This window comes from Rhopilema esculentum, chromosome 18, assembly GCF_057945365.1.
Source record: "Rhopilema esculentum isolate cy_ngs chromosome 18, ASM5794536v1, whole genome shotgun sequence".
NCBI classification, from domain to species: domain Eukaryota; kingdom Metazoa; phylum Cnidaria; class Scyphozoa; order Rhizostomeae; family Rhizostomatidae; genus Rhopilema; species Rhopilema esculentum.
Genome location: NC_142832.1, coordinates 4781359 through 4798292, shown reverse-complemented (window position 1 = coordinate 4798292; position 16934 = coordinate 4781359). Strand labels below are relative to the sequence as shown.

General features: G+C 36.4%; 1 protein-coding gene across 4 annotated transcripts in view; it reads right to left on the bottom strand.

Annotated features, from left to right (window-relative positions):
* Positions 1-16934, bottom strand: part of LOC135680913 (organic cation transporter protein) — a 64183-nt gene that overhangs the window by 2595 nt on the left and 44654 nt on the right. For 3 of the 4 annotated variants that reach the window (XM_065195147.2, XM_065195144.2, XM_065195145.2), the window contains 8 exons: positions 7396-7547; positions 6649-6841; positions 6129-6359; positions 5160-5356; positions 4178-4402; positions 2286-2420; positions 1442-1527; positions 440-560 (listed from right to left, as the gene is read on the bottom strand). In XM_065195147.2, the coding sequence (XP_065051219.2) occupies positions 440-560; positions 1442-1527; positions 2286-2420; positions 4178-4402; positions 5160-5356; positions 6129-6359; positions 6649-6841; positions 7396-7538 (1331 nt within the window). In that variant the 5' untranslated portion in view covers positions 7539-7547. Of the gene's footprint in view, positions 1-439; positions 561-1441; positions 1528-2285; positions 2421-4177; positions 4403-5159; positions 5357-6128; positions 6360-6648; positions 6842-7395; positions 7548-9685; positions 15357-16934 lie in introns of those variants that run through there. The other variant, XM_065195141.2, reaches the window with a different exon arrangement.

Genomic DNA, 16934 nt, shown 5'->3' with positions numbered 1-16934 from the left:
AGTGGCGTACACCTGGGGGGGGGGGGGCGACGGGGCGTGCACCTCCCAATACTTTGGAGGAGAATGGTCTTTTGTTCTAACACAATGGGGAGATGTGACGACATCTTGTTAAAACAATAGGCTTGCCTCCCCCCCCCAATATTTGACCAAGTGTCTGCCCCTGATATACAGGTGCTATAAAGTACAAGTTGTGTCAACAGGAACGTCAGAAGCATTTCAAAGTTGAAGGGGTGCTATGTTTTAAAAAAGGGCACTTTCCCAAAATTTCTTAAGTGTGTGCTTCCAAGAAAAGGTTCACTTCAAAACTTTCTTAAGGAGGTAGTACCTCTAGTGCCCCTGGTTCTGACGTCCCTGAATGTCAAAATGTCAACGTAGCTACCCCCTTTCAATGATGCTGGCTCAAATTTATCATTTTGTCTAATTTGTAAACCATAAATACCTTATAATTGTTGGAAATAGTTCAGAGGTGAAAAGAAATATCGAAGCAAATCCAGCGGCAATGAAAAATTTTCCAGTTAGGGCAAAGACGGTTGCCACCATCTTTATATCCCTTCCACTGCCTGGAAAACAATTTTAAAAATCTTTAATTGAGCTAGGATATAAATAGACATGGCATATCTAGACAGATAGTTGATAATAATCAATGAATTGTTAGAGGCCATTCAGACCTAGCGATCAAACTATTAGAAGACTCTTGAAGTGTACTTGAAACTGTATGAAGCATGCCCTTTTCGGAGGGAAAGTAAAATGGTTCAGCATCAAGTTAATTTAGAAGAAATCAATTCAGAGCTATTGTCTAGATGAAAAACACAAGAAGAGCCCATTGACAGAATATTCAAGAGTCTAGAAAACTGTTATCTATTCACTGGAGAATGCCCTAAAACTTTGAGAACATACTTCAGAAAACAAAGGAAATAATAAAGTATTTAGGCGTATTACTTTTTTTGCTTTGTTTTAGAGGGCCTTCCTCGCAGTATTATTTTACTACAGAAATCCTCTAAGCCCCTCTATGCATACGTTATGCCACTCCCTTTGCTTTATGTTTTCACACTCACTTTTCCTGCCGTTCTGTTTCTAAAATAGACGCATTTCACCAAGCATGCCTAATACGAAGTTGATGGTTTAGCCACACGCACATCTGAGCGTTGTACTTATGAATATTAAATAAAACATTGCAACATAGCGCCTTTCTATGTTGGCAACTATAGATGGTCTTAAAGATTATCATTAAAAGGTCTACCACGAAAATGATGGGTCTTAAACAAATCCATTGCAAAACAAATAGATAGAAGAGGATCTTAAAGTATTTAAACTCCACAAACTGCTGGTAGTTTCACCAAAGAACTGGGATTTCAGCCCTTATACCCAATACTAATCCTCTCATGGTGAAAGCCTGTTTGCAAGCTTATGAAATAGAAACAACAATTTAAGTAATTCTCACTTGTTTTACTTGGGATTGTTCCTGCAATTATGCATGATGCACCTCCGGCTGTGTAGTACACGCATAGGGGATATCGACGACCGAACCTTAAAGAAATGCATATATTATCAAACATAAATCAGGTGCAGTAAAAAAGATCGGTTGTAGGACCCCTCAGTGGTTTTCCCTCTAATGTAAAACCTCTTACAAACGAATTCATTTTATGTGGTTTCTTTAAATTTTCTCTACTCTTTGCCATTAATCTGAGTTCTTGCTCTAAAAGTTTAGACAAATTCCATGCCCCACATATACTGGCCCCAAAAAGATGGAAGACATGCTATTTTAACTGACATTTATACCAAATACTATAAATACTAAGTTTGAAGTTTGTCAGTTCTTTGCAGTTCTTCTGTCAATGTATTTTTCAGGCAGAAAGGCAATAGCTTTAAAATGCTAGCAAACAAATTAATCACATTGGTTAAAGGAGAAACACAAACACAGATGGATTTACCAGCTTTGGCTAAGAGAATCAAAAGGGAAGTACAGACTATGAATTTCCAACACGGACTTAGCATGACAGTAAGAGTCATTCAAGATCGATCAATAAGCTACAGTTTTTAAGAGATAAAAGAGAAGTTTAGATATACATTTGAATCCGGTACAGTTAAGTTGTGCCTCGGAATTTCACTAAATCTGACTGATTTCCAATTCCTTTGCATTTTCTACCTTGTTCAGTTTCTAAGTCACACCCAAGATAAGTCGGACATTCGCAAAGGCCATTTCCTTAACCCCGAGTAAACAGGATTCAACTGAATTTGCAAACACATAAATGATATTCAGATCCAAATAAAGAAAACCTTGTCACCTGTGCAGTACATAGATGATCATTACGAATGCAGGAAGCTCCACGAAGCTGCTGATGAAGATATTTAAATATCGGTTGCCAGTAAGAGATGAGGCACTTAGAGACAGTCCGTAGTAACCAAGAGATGACGTCATCCTATAGAGGTAAGTAAAGAATTTTTCAACATTCAAAGCAGTCGATAAAAAGGTAGCTGCTTTGCAAGAACTATGTTGCTTATTGACTTAGGATGTAAACTGCAACATGCGTTTTCTATAACCTTAGGTTGTCACACGTATATAGCTATGACAGTTAATGTTGGTAAATAAACAGTTTTTAAAACCACACTGGTCCGCTTGATCGTTATAGTGCGTTTTAGCCTGTAAAAGATAAAACGGCTGAATAGGACCAAATGACATTACACGATCTCGAATCTGATTTTCATTCAGAGGCCATCGAATTGTTGGGCAAAAATTATATGTAGTCAGATGAATTGGCATAAAGATAGTTATTCAACGCGTGAGCTGCACCTAAATCTTTCACTTTTTCAGTAGTTTTGGGGGGTGTTCTTGTTTCGAAAAGTAGACTTTGCCAAACAAGGTTAATTCTTTTTCGCACATAGTTTTGTGCAAACTAAACAGGGCCATTGGTTCCTATCCATGAAAGTAACAAAGAAATTTAACCGAGGAAAAGAATATCAAAACTTTATCTTGAACGTTGTGAGCTCATGAGACCTTACGTTTGTTGTTTCTTAGTCATCTCCATTTACTATGTGCATTTAATGCAACCCAGGGCTGCTTTCATAGTTAGATTAATTTGTTTTATCAATAGAATAAAAAAACTTGTGTTTAGGACTGAAAAAAAGTCAAGATAAGATTTTTATGGGGATCGCCAAATTTCATGTAATCATTGCAGATCCCATTCAAATTTCGCATTTATATTTAATAAGAGCAAAGCACATCGATATTTGACCACAAGATGATTTTTCCTTCTAAATTCGGTCATATCATTTCTAATTCGCATTCATACTATAATTTTGAGCCGCTCCAATCCCAGTTGTACTCGACAATCAATTAAATCACATTTAGTATGAATTATTCAAAGCTTATCAAAACAGTGGGAGTATTGCAAAACATTGAGCTTTGCGTGTTCATAATACAACATGTTATTGATGTAAGAGGATGGTTCAGTGGTCAGGGTCGCGAACTACAGGTCCAAAGAGTCATGAGGTGTCTTTACGTCGAGAGGAAGGGCCAGGACACTGCTCGATAAGCACCGCTTCTCAGTGTCCTACAACCTTCAGATGTTAGGTAGCATGCAATAAAATACAATAAAATTGATATGGATGGAAAGCTTTCAAGATATCCCCACATGTAAAGCCACAGGCAAAACCATCGATACAAAGCACAAAATCTAATCATTATGCAATGCTACATTGATCTCCTCTGTCTTTTGAACTGAACTGAAAGCACTGCACATATTTTCTTATAAGAAAGTTTCAGCCCAGCCTTCAGACTTTTTAAGCTATTTCTAATTTCAGCACTAAAACTTTCTTAACATTATCTTAACGTAAAATTAGAAAGTTTTACGTTCCTTGGCATGCGCAATGATGGAGAAGTTGAGATTGTATATATTTGCTATATTTCTTCGAAAACGTTCGATTATTGTCACAAAACGAAATATTTCACTCTAGCACAGCAATTTCCTTTGAAATATTTAATATCAAAATCTTTTAACTTTCTTTGGTTTCAGAGATGCAGCCCTGAACTTTCTTAATTTTTTGAAGAACCGAACATAACTTTCTTATACAATACTCATAAATAACGTGTATCTAAGTTTAAATTTTCATTTTCATTTGTGAATGCAAGACTAGCTTTACAACCGAACCCGTACAAATACTTTTTAGACCAACTTACCAAATATAAAACATTATGAGTGCCCGTTTTCTAATTTTTGGTGTTCTAAAGAGATCCATGATGTTATAATCTGCTGGCTGTTTTCCACAAACAGACGTCGAGACTTCAATACTGAGATCTCCTGGAAGGGGCTTTTTGTTAAGACTTGCGATCTTTGCAGCTGTTCCAAGCGCTTCTTTATGTTTGTTGTGAGTAATATGCCAACGAATAGATTCTGGAACAAGCCTGGCAAAAGATTCAAAATATTCATATATGGCGATATTAAAATAATTCACCAAAAGCTGACTGAAGAGTAAAATACTCTGAGTAAATTCAAGATTAATCGTCACAGCATGTTTTTTGAGCATAAAAATAATTTTGAATCAATCATGTTCCATGAGAATACAAATTATTTTTGAGAAAGTCAGTAAATGGTGAATTTGCCCCCCCCCCTTTAAAATAACCTCGCGTTCTCTAAGTGCTTTCTTCTTGTTAACGCCCCTTGCCCAGACAATCTAGGGACTTTAAGGGGCTTCAACCAGTACATGTAGAATTCATCATATTCTTTACAAGATGGAACAGCAATATATAAAGTCAGAATATAATGAAAGTTTCTACTTGATTTTATGAAAATGCAAAAAATTTCTGAAACATTTCTTATATAAAATGATATAAGATCAAAAATTATATCAAAACTTAGCATCTTCATTGTCCAAGAAATTTATAAATGCCCTATCTTTTAATGGCCTTATCAAACACCTTCCTTGAGAGAGGAAGAACTTCATTAACATTCATGACATTAAAAGGAGGACTTACAATAATCAAATAATGGCATAAACCTATTTTGAACATACATGCTGGAAGTTCAGCACTTCCTTTATAAATAAACTCTATTTAAAGTATGTATGGGTGGGATCTTATTAATATTTCACGCAAAACGAAACCAAGGATTATTATAGTAATACATGAAAAATGAGAATGTATAGAATAAAATTTATCATACCATATGTAGATAATTGTGACAAGGCTTGGCAGACACAATGCAAGTTGAATATCTCTCCATGATTTAATCATCCACGAGAGTGATGCCATCCAGATAGTGCCAACAGCCCAAAACACCTCAAAAAGGCCAGCAACCGTTGTCCGTAGCCTGATTGGGGTCATCTCGACCATGAGGACAAACGATGAGCTTTGTAGACCCTTTAAATAGAAACAATGATATCAAATATTCAGCCGATAGAATTACTCTCCCACGAAGTTACATACAAACAAAAAGATTTAATCCTAATAAAGCTAAGAGTATAAGCTCTTAGGCTAAATATACATCAAGAATCGATGAAAGAATTTTGTTACCAAACGAAAAAACATAATTTTCTTCATTACATTAATGTTTTATCTTTATTTTGTTTAGATATGCTGCTGTCAGTTCTTCAAAGCATAATTACACTATTTATGCATTCCATCTTATTTAACGTTCTCTCTTTTAAATGGCTTTGAAAAAAAGGAAACATTTAGTAAACTAAAGCTTTTCGTCTGACACTCTTCAGAGTTTAAAACGTCAGAGCATAGATCGAAAACTCTACGCTAAGAAATATATATACCCAGTTGTGGATCGAGATAGGCCAATCAGAAACACGAGCACATGACTGTATAGGTTGACCAATCAGTGCCGCTTGCCTATTGAGAATGTTACCAATGGGGAAAACGAACTCCTTTTGTCTACACAGTAGCGGTTTTTTCGTGCTTATGTAGATAGATTCTAAAACTGCTGGGTGGAACGACGATCGGACTTTACCAATAATCCGAAACATTTCGCCATTATAGTTCTCTCTTTCAAAAATAAAAGCAAGGAACACCAGAAAAGAGGTAAAGGAAGATAATAATATAAAACGACTTATCAATGTACGAAAAATGCTAAAGGGGACTTGTATGCTAAAAGGTATAATGATGATGATGATTATAATAACCTCACCTGCATCAGAAAGCCTATAATAAATCGTAGGGTCACAAAACCAGTGTAATTGGGTATGAATGCTACAGCAACACCAAATATGATGTGTGCATACATTGTAAATAGGAGCACTCTTCTTCGACCAAATCGATCAGAGATCATCCCAAATATAACACCACCAATCATCACACCAGCAAAATAGATTGTCACTGCGAGACTTCCCATGTATTTTTTGTCACAGACAAGTGTCCACTAGTAAAAGAATCAGATGATAATATATAGGGACTGAAGAGAGATTTGTGTATCATTATTCAGAAGTATTACAATTTAAAATTTTTGCTGCTTTCAACATTTTTCCTTCAAAGTTCACCTTCTTGATTTTCCGTCGCTCTTAGTCAATAGCAAAGTCGATAAAAGGTTCTCTAGTTTTTTTCGGATCCAATTGGACTGGATCAATACAATGCCGTGTTTATGCGGGACAGAAATGTTGAGTTTTCCTGTTCTTAGCCATACAAACGCACAATAACTAAAATAAGATTACCTCTGTAACAATTGAAGATTCCCGGGGCTGTGTTTGGAATATCCATCCGTCGGGGCAACCGATGCTCCTTCCCAGAGTTGCATTTAAACCATCGTATATTTTACAAGAGTCCAACGTGCTCAACGTTTTCCCATTTCTAACTGCATAGGGGGTCGTTGTGGCATTCTTCATGAACCCAGGTTGCAACTTGCAGCTTGTGAAAAGAAATTAGATAGTTCAGTCAATGAAAGCAAAAAGTGCGTTCTTTTTTAAAATATGAATGAACCAACAAAGCGCATAGCCAGAGGACTCAGAGGTTGCGTGGGTGAGAACGCAACACCAACCCTCCCCCCTCTCCAATAACGTAACCAAGCAAGAAGAGCTAAAAACGATATCATTCCCTGTCTCTCCCTATTTACTTATTATCCATAATCAAAGGTCCATGAAAAGCTTTTTTAATGTCAAGGTAATTGAGAATTCAAAAGTCAACGAGAATACATTTCGATTGTGAAGCTGAACATTTTAGAAATCTTCTGAGCGTAAGAAGAGAAATGCTCCCCAAGGAGACGATGCCCCAAGAGTGATGATCAACCAAAGGATCCATCCAAGAGCGCCCCCCCCCCCCCACCTGGTTAAATTTCAACATGCGTGTCATATCGATGATTATTACAAGGAAACATCAAAAATCACATGTTAGAAACCTTAATTATAACAGCAGAAAAACAGTTATGATTGTATTTGTAGTTTATTTAGAGTGGCGAATCTTACCTATGTGGTGGTGCAGCGCCAAAGACACTCATAATCAAATGATTCATTGCCACAGTTGAATTGCACAGCCATAATAGAAAATATAACACTGATTGAAATTTTCCAGGGTCGCCAAGCAGTGTTATCAATTCTGAGACTTCCATCGTGTAATCCTAGAATTAAATCATTAAGTATTAAGACCGGTTTCATTGCTGCAGTTTGCGTTACGTCACGTGAATCAAATAATCAACTAATCATCGTACATTACTAGACAACCGAACTAATCGGCGAAGTAAGAATTGTATCTTGGGCCGGCCCAGAAGAGTGTTGAGTCAATTGCGTGACCAGAGGGTATCAAATGAAAATCCGCCTTGAGGGTTAGCCTTGAGGGTGAGCCAAGCATTATAAGTATGCTTCAAGACATTCAAAACTACGCACATGGTTCTAAAAGAATACCTTATAGGAAAGGTGAATGTACCATTTGTCTAAAAGAAAATTTGGCGTGGGCCCTGATAGTATCTCCATGTGTCCTATGAAACATAACCACCCACACTCAATAGGGATCGACGCCCCTTTTAAAAATAGCAGTACCGTAAATCCTCGAATTGCCCCCCCCCCCTCGAAAAAGCCCTCCCCTCAAATAAGCCCTTCCCTCGAATAAGCCCCCACTCTAAAACTACAAACTGTCAATAAGCCCCACCCTCGAATAAGCCCCCACTTTTACCGTATATTCTCGAATTGGACCCCTCAATTTGACGGTTTTTGCCATCTGAGGTTGCCTATGGCGTTTTATTGAATTACCACGACAAATTCGTACTTTTGGTAGTAATTAATTAAATGCTCATAAAGAAATTCATACTAAAATAAATAAGGTCTTTTAATAATGTCTTCTTATTGTCTACAATAATTTTATAAGCCCCCCCCCCCCCTCGTATAAGCCCTCCTCTCGAATAAGCCCCCGTCCAAAAATATAAAAAATAAATAAGCCCCCAGAGGGCTAAATCGAGGATTTATGGTATAGTAAATTACTGTTTGCCGGTCTGCTATACAGTGCTCGATGCCGTATAGGCAGAGCTATATAGTATATAATAGTATAATATAGCATCATAAGTGCGTAAATAACAATTTATACAATATTTATCAATGGATTAGAAATGGCTTGAAAGGTGTTACTGATCTATAAGTTTTGATCTTCACGCCTCCGTCTTTTTAATACGACGTATATATACAGATTAATCCATGATAAGTTTCAAGTCAAATAAAACCTGCTAAATTGTACTCATTATCAAACCAGCGTCCCGAAAAATGTCCATATTTCCTAGAATATTCTATTTCCTAAGTAGAAAGCCAGAACTCTATGTTATATTTTCTAGGTACAAAGCCAGAGTTTCTATAAGAAACTTCTTCAGAGATTATTTGGTGCAGTTCAATTGCTTCAAATGAAATTCCTTTGCTTTCAAAGGCCTTAGTCCGAGTCTTCAGCCTTGCGATCACTACCTTCTATAGACTGATCGTTTGCTGGCTATTTTGCTACATGTATCTCCCTGTATCTCGAGTCGTTCAAGAATTTGTCAGTAATACAGTAAATCCCTGCTTAAAAGAATTTGAAAAATAAGAAACTGTAGCCAAACTGTTTCTTTTTATTAGAAGCTAGGCACCTTTTTATATTACAATTTCTTTTAAATTAGGTAATGTTGAAAAAAAATCCAATCGAATTTTAAATATATACAGTACTTTACACTTGATTCATTCATATATTCATTTTGGGGGGTATCCTTGTTCACTATGGATGATCTACAAATTCAATGATGCTTTTTGACAATCAGTCTCATTTGAAAATATTTTCTTGCAAATTAGAAACTACATAACCTGTTATGGAAATTTGAGTTTCTTTAAAGTGAAGAATCTCTATATCATAGCTATATTCGAGCTGATGCGGAACATAGATGGTTAATTAGTGGCATTCGTTCAATATATGCAAAAATTATAATCATAATTTATCGTAGAGGATATGGAATTGAATGAATGTTGTGAGGATACTAAGTCTTGCGGGTCATCTTTTCATCGTGTGGTCTGATTTCTTATTTTCAGGTGAAAACAATTTTGAATTCCCATTGTACATAATTCGACCACAGTACAACATCTGCCTTTAAAAAGAGCAGGCAATTTATAAATTCAAACATATAAAAAATATACTGTACTGCTGTTGCAGAGAACGATATAGATAGCTAATATGCTATCGCGTTGCAAAAGTTTACTCTTTTGAGTGATTTGCTTGATAAAAACAGTAACGAAATTTTTTTTCACATACCAATGGCGTCAGCCTCAGTTCCAGCGTCTCTGGTGGCCAAAATTTCTAGACGCTGTAAAACTCGGCAAGCTTGAGTACAATCTTTGCGAGCTCTTTACAACAAATTCTAAAAACATGAAGAACACAGTCCGCAGCATGTCGTTTTTGCTATGCCGAAGGCTTGCTTTAACTCTATTTATCCTAACTGCAAATGCGAAACATCTGGTGTTTCAATGAACGAGGTGGCTGGCATTGGCTAAACGATCTTGACGTATGTAAACAAAGAAAATCTTTGTTTGCAACCAGTTCCGTATCATTTCATTCATTCCCTTTGCTCACCGGAGAGCTTCTTTCAAATATCTTTAAGAATCAATTTAATAATGAATAAGATGAAAATTCTGCTATTTTGGCTGAAATCATGCTATGTTTTGTAATCACTATTTATGCTTAGCTTTAAAATTTAATCACTACCTCGCTTAGAAGTTCATGGAACTTGAGGCTTTGATCATGATTTGTCAAAGAATGCCCTCTAAATTAACGAAGCACTGACGTAAAAAGCCGGGAAGATGTGGAAAGGATAATTACAGCACGCTCATATCTATTCGCGCAAATTTCTTTGAAGAACAATTGTCATCATGTCTTTGTTTTCGGAAATGACTTTCAAAGAAGATGCAGGCATATCTTCACCACTCATATCGAAATGCGTATTTTTAGTCTATGTATGAACTTAAAGCTTTACAAACCGGCTCAGTTTAACTAAATAGATACGATAAACATTCTCCCATTCAACAAAAGACATCCGCTGGTCACGTGATATCGCACAAACGTATATGCATAGAAGAAACTTTCCAGTTAATCACGGAAGAATGCATACACAAAAAGGAAGCTAAAATTCACATCAATATGTCGCTGATAATCTTATATTTGCCAATTCCATTAAATTTGATAAATTCAAGAAGAATAAACTTTTGAAGAATCAAGAAGAATTTTTTTATTTATTTTTGATTAACCTTCAATTTAGGGTAGTCCATTCATTGCTTTAATAATTTTTCTAAATTCTAAATTCGCTTTACCAGTTACTGAAAATTTATTAAATAAGCTGAAAGCTAGCCAGCACCATCCTAATACCCGAACTTAAAACCATATCAAGCAGGAGAGTCGCTAAAGCATGGCTAGTAATTATTTTATGCAATCACTGGCTCCTTTTTAAAGATCATTAGTTGCTGGTGACAATGTAAAGTACTCAAAAGTCTACTGCTATATCGATTAACGAAAAAAAGGATGATTACACAATATTAATCCAGAGAATCCCATCCTAGAACATCTAAAATACTTCCACTTTCTGAATCTAATCTTAGAGCATCTAAAATACTTCAGCTTATTGAATTTAATTGAAAACTACCAAACTGAAGCTGTCAGCACACAGTTACAATCTAGTGTTATTGAACAGTTATCCGTTTGCACTCATGGACACCCAATTGACCAAAACATATGCAAACGGCAATCGAGCAGGTAACTAAACGACAGGGAAGGTCAATTATATGTTGATGATTTATTAACTGGTGATAATGCAAACACTCTCCGTCTGCAGCCGGCCAAACACACGTTTCAATTATCGTATAAATGGTTTTGAAAAAGCAAACATTTTGTGTCATACTTAAGCTTTCCGTCTGACACTCTTCAGAGTATAAAATGTCAGAACATAGATCGAAAACCCTACGCTAGGAATCAACATACCCAGGTAAATCGCTGTCCTTTTTAATGTGGTTTAAACATCTAACGGTGTGATGGGCCAACGACGCCAATAACGCATGCAGCACCCACGGTACAGTCCATAGTTCAGTTGGTCTACGGCGAGCCGCAATTCCCCTAAGAAACGCCTAGCTTCAAATTAACGCTTCGGACTTCCAAACGTATCATTGCAAAGACAGAAATCAATTGCCTCCTCTAATAAACGCCGCACATAATGGTAGTTAGGTATATGTCACCTTCAACCGGGGTACTTCTGGTTTTGATCATTTTTATATTTCGATTCTGATTACACGATATAATTTGACGATTATAAGCATGGAATAATTCAGGTATTTAGTTGTTAAGTAAGAAATGCTAGTTTCTTATTCTCCAACAGATATTGAGTATTAAACAGCTAATACGCTTAGGTCGCCTTCATGAAAATAACAAATTATTTTTTATTTCATCAACACAGGGACCCCCTCCTCTTATTATCCACCCACCCGTTTATGGTGAAGAAACGTGATGCAAAACATATACATAGTCAAAACGGGGACTTCTTATATATTCGTGTTGAGAGACGTGACCTGCTTTGCTTTAAGAATATTGATGTGTCAAGTTTTCATCCTTCACTTTGCCCGGCGGTATCGATTTCATTTAAATACCAATTTAGTGTCAATCATGATAACCATTGAAAATAAGATGCTTATCAGTCGATCAATATTAGAACCAGCTCTATGGAATTGAAAATATAATATCGGGTATAGCACATCACACGTGTTACATGCAATACATGACACAATATAACAGCATGGGCTCTACAGAAAGCTACCATTCAATATATCACTCAATACATCTCCACAAAGTTTCTTTTATTGTTTTATCTATATAAGAAATTACAATATTCAAAGCTGCACTTGTGATAGAAGTTAACGTAATTTTTAATAACTAAGCCAGCCATAAACAAAGTCATGCAACAATAAATCGGATTCAGAATACGAGCGATTTTTGTTTCAAAATCAGCATGAGAATTAAAAGCATTAAAGAATCTTTCGGATACGCAAATCAAGGTGTATAGACATTATAGGATCTGCAACATTCGTTGAATCAAAATCAATGCTTATAAATCAATATTTGTAATGGGTGGAACGAATTGTTGACAAAGATTGTATGCACTTTTTGCATATTCAATGAAAATATGACACAGGGCGGAAATCGTTCGAATAAGCTCAGTGTTCTACTCAGACAAACTTTTGCCTATATGCAGGCTATTCCAATAGCATAGGCCTCTCTTTGAGAAACCTATAGATTACAAACGCAGTACAAATATTTTCAAACAGATAACTATTTATTAAAAAAATTCACCTTTTATCAAATATTTGCCTTCCACAAGAATAGCAACCTTTTCCAGAGTATTTGCTAAGATTGGGAACAACGTTGGCTGGTCATTTATATCAAGAAAAGACTTGCGAAGTGTTCAGAGAAACAACCAAAATGTGAAGAGAGACGTTACGTACATATAACGTCGGTTATGCAGTATAGCTAGAAAGTATCAACCAGCATTTATGAGATTATTCTTCTACGTCACAAGGCCTCGTTTTCATTGAATAAAATCAGCCAGTTGTCAATCTCCAATATTGCTTAGTTCGAGTTCTTGGGCTGGGCCAAACAAGTGATGGCATAACACAAAAGATTAAGTACCAAAAAACTTCGAAGGGATGTATTTTCGGTGTAGCAGGACAACCGAAATTTTCAAACGCTATAAAAACCTCTTTTTACACCGATGCACTTCAGTATTAGAGTATTGCTATACGTCTAGTAAATATACATTTTTTTGTAAGAATACCTAATCTTTTTTGTGCCTCAATATACTTCAATTTCTGAGACTTTGAGCCCAATGTTATTCTTGTTTATTCTTAAGCAACACAAGGTGTAACTGAGTCGCATTATAGTGTTAATGACTCCAAGGCCAGATACGTCTATTTCAAGACATAGAGTGTGAAACTCGCTTTTGATTTGCTTTCCAAAAAACTCAAATGAACGAACAATTTAGCTCCTGATGAAGCTTCATCTTTGCATTTTTCTTAAATTATTTTTCAATTTCAGCGAGTATGATCCTCAATATTCTTTTAGACTATATTCTTATAGATAAAGTGTTTATTGGTTATGCCCACAACCTAACCCTCCCTTTTGCAGTCACCATTAGCCTGGCGTACGTGGTTACATAATATGTACACTTATTAGTAACCATTACCAACTCAGTGGATATCCACTGTGCAAGTTCTTTCGAAAAGTTGCTTAGAGTAGTTCTTGTATCATATCGAAAGGAAGCGCTATACAGTTAGCCACTTCCAAGACTTCTGTGCAGATCTCATTTCTTCCGCCTCCTACTAATACTCAAGGAGAGTTGTTTTGATGTCTCTTTCTACCATGCTGAAGTGAAAGCATATATTGAGTGGGAGGGGTCAGTTTACAGGTCTTGTGGCACAGGCGCGACTGCACATTCTGTTGCAAAAATCTGCCTCCACAACATTGCTTGAAAACTTCCTGATTTGTCAAGGCTAAACACTATCAAGGAGTTTGAGTAGTGGAAAACACAAATTGAAAGAAAGGATTAAATAGCATTGATTAAATGAAATCTAATAGCCGTCGTCGAGCTTTTATATCTTATTACGCTGGTTTCGTCCCCCGTGGCGATAAAATGACATTTACCTTCGGATAACTCTTGTTTGTGAAAACCACAGAGATATTGTGTTATCATTATATTTAAAAGCAAAGTTTAAGTACATTATGGCTTTTGATTTTGCTTCCTGGTTGCGGCAAGGAATTTTGTTGATCCACAGCCAAAGAACCTAGAACTTACTTGGTTTACGTCATATCTAACAACTAGAAAGCAATTCTGCAAAGTAGATAGGGTATGTTCTAAAACCGAAGATATCCACTGTGGAGTCCCCCAGGGTTCATGTCTTGGCCCTCAATTGTTTCTGATTTATACGAATGATCTCCCGTTCTCTCTGAAAAAAGGTAAAGTGACAATGTACTCCGACGACACAAGTATTTCTTACTCTTCTTCGAGCTTAGCAGAATCAACTCTAAACAGTGAACTGAACGATTTGAAGCAATGGTTGCAAGGTAATAAACTTTCTCTGAATGTTCTAAAAACACAAGCTCTGATTATAGGACCCAAGCCTAAAATTGAGAAAATTACTGATAAAACAGTTGATCATCCACAGTTTTTTATTGGTGACTCTCAAGTTGAAAATGTTGACCGAACAAAGTATCTGGGTGTGATAATCGATAGAAGCTTAAATTGGAAAGAACACGTTAACAGTCTCTGTACCAAAGTTTCTCGTGCAATCGGATTTTTGAAACATTCCAGAAAATTTTTTACCTCAAAACACGTTGAGTAAAATGTATCGGGGTATCGTCAAGACCCATTTTCGGTTCTGCTGTTCGGTATGGGGGTGCTGTTGGGTGACTAAACTGCAATCGTTGCAAAAGCTGCAGAATCGAGAAGCTAGTATAGTAGTTAAAAGCAGAGTTGATGCGCCTGCTATGCCACTGATTCGCAGTTTGGGTTGCCCAACTATAGATGAAATTATTAGAAGCGAACAGCTACTCGTCCCAGAGTACCTTTCCAACCGGTTCGAAAAAATTCGACTCGAAATGTTAGAAAACTGAGAAATACCGACATCGATCTTTCGCTACTCTTTCGGAAAACAAACAATGGGAAGAGAGCTATTTCTTTTCGTGGACCTAAGCTTTGGAACCAACTTGAACCTAATGCCAAACAGGCACCTTCCCTTGCCACTTTTAAGAGAAGAATAAAAAACTAACTATGAACGACAATTCTTATTTTGTAGTATTTATCATATTACTTATTAATGTTTTTGTCACGGCGCCCTTAAAGCAGTACTCGTGAACTGACGGGGCTACCGGGCCTGAATAATTAGAAATGTAAAATGTAAATGTAAAAGCTCTCAGTAGCTCAAATAACACAACTACAATTTGGGACATCTAGAGATATTTTTCTGGAAACTTTTCAAGGTACTCAGAATGATTAATAGTTGGTTCTCGCCGCAAAAAAAATTACAAGAAATATTTTTACAAATTATTTGGAAAAAATCTTTTGTAGCAATTTAAAATTTTCAACACATATTTTACATCAAGGACCTTCCTTTCGCCGTTTGATGTAAAGGTCTGGAAACTAGGTATCTAAAATGTCGCAACTTCAGGTTTTGTCGCAACTTCGGGCAAAATACTGCAAAAATACATGTAATGAAATCCATGCTCTTCCCCTTCCTTAAATCTATTGACACTTGAATGATTTCATCTTTGCCTCTTTTAGATTGTCAAGAAGAATATGATTGAAAACATTTTTCCAACAATCATTTCCTTGAAAAAACAAGTAAGCTGCACTAAATCATTAAATCAGCAATTTATTACGTCCTCCTTTCAATATATCTTACAACTTTTGTATTTCTTTACTAATTTATATATTCTTTTCTTCTCCTGGTGATCGAATTGAGCGTGAAACTCGGAGTAGCAACTTAGAGCCGTCCTGTTCTATACACCAAATAGTAGTGCGTATATAAACGTATTTTCAGTCGACTGCGTTCTTGACATTCAAGTCACCTCAGGGTAAGTCCCAGGGATCCATTTCAAGTCATATAGCTTGAAACTTGCACTTGATTTGCTTTCCAAAAAATTCGAATAAACAAAAAATCTAAAACACAACCAATGAATATTAAAAGTTATAAAGAAACAGAATTTCGTCCATCTTCAGATTTTGCGGTACAAAAAACCTATTAGCCCTATCTCTGTTAGATCTGAACTCTCAACTCTATCAATGTTTAGACAACAGTGGCTTTACGAGTTTAAATGCACAGGTTTTCAGGAACACCTGTTATGGTTACAAAAAAAGATAAGGTTTGCAGAGGACAAAACGTGGAAAATGTCTCGAAATCACTTGAAAATATTAGGATGAGTGGCCTCTTTCTTTATTTTTGATTTGATTACGAACTCAAGTGACCGCGGGGAAAGTTTTTCTTTCTTTGTCCGGTTTCCGGGAATATTCGCACTTAGACCTGAAACCTCAGCTAGCGTATGCCCTAGGCAGAAGTGTTTGCCTGTAGCTTCTAAAAAAACTAATGGTCTTGACTGCAAAGAACGTTGTACCAATGGCGGTGCAGATACCATTTTTTATTGAAGGGGGGGGGGGGCAGATTAAAGTGTTTAGGTCCTGTTTACTGTAACAAAATACCCTTTACAAACAGAGAACGACTGCAACAATCTCTTTTTTATGTAAGGTAGTTTCAAAATCATTGAATCGCATAAAAAATAACACCTCAATAAAATACAAAATCGATCTATGCTGAGATCTGGGAAGCGCCTTCCCCAACCTTGGTTATTTCGAGCATGCTAGCATCATAAGCCTTCGAATGAGTCAGCAGAACTGATAAAAATCAGACGGCACCTTACGAAATTCTCAAGTTTATCGCTTATTAAGAATCTAAAACGGTCGGCTAGCTTTTCCTTT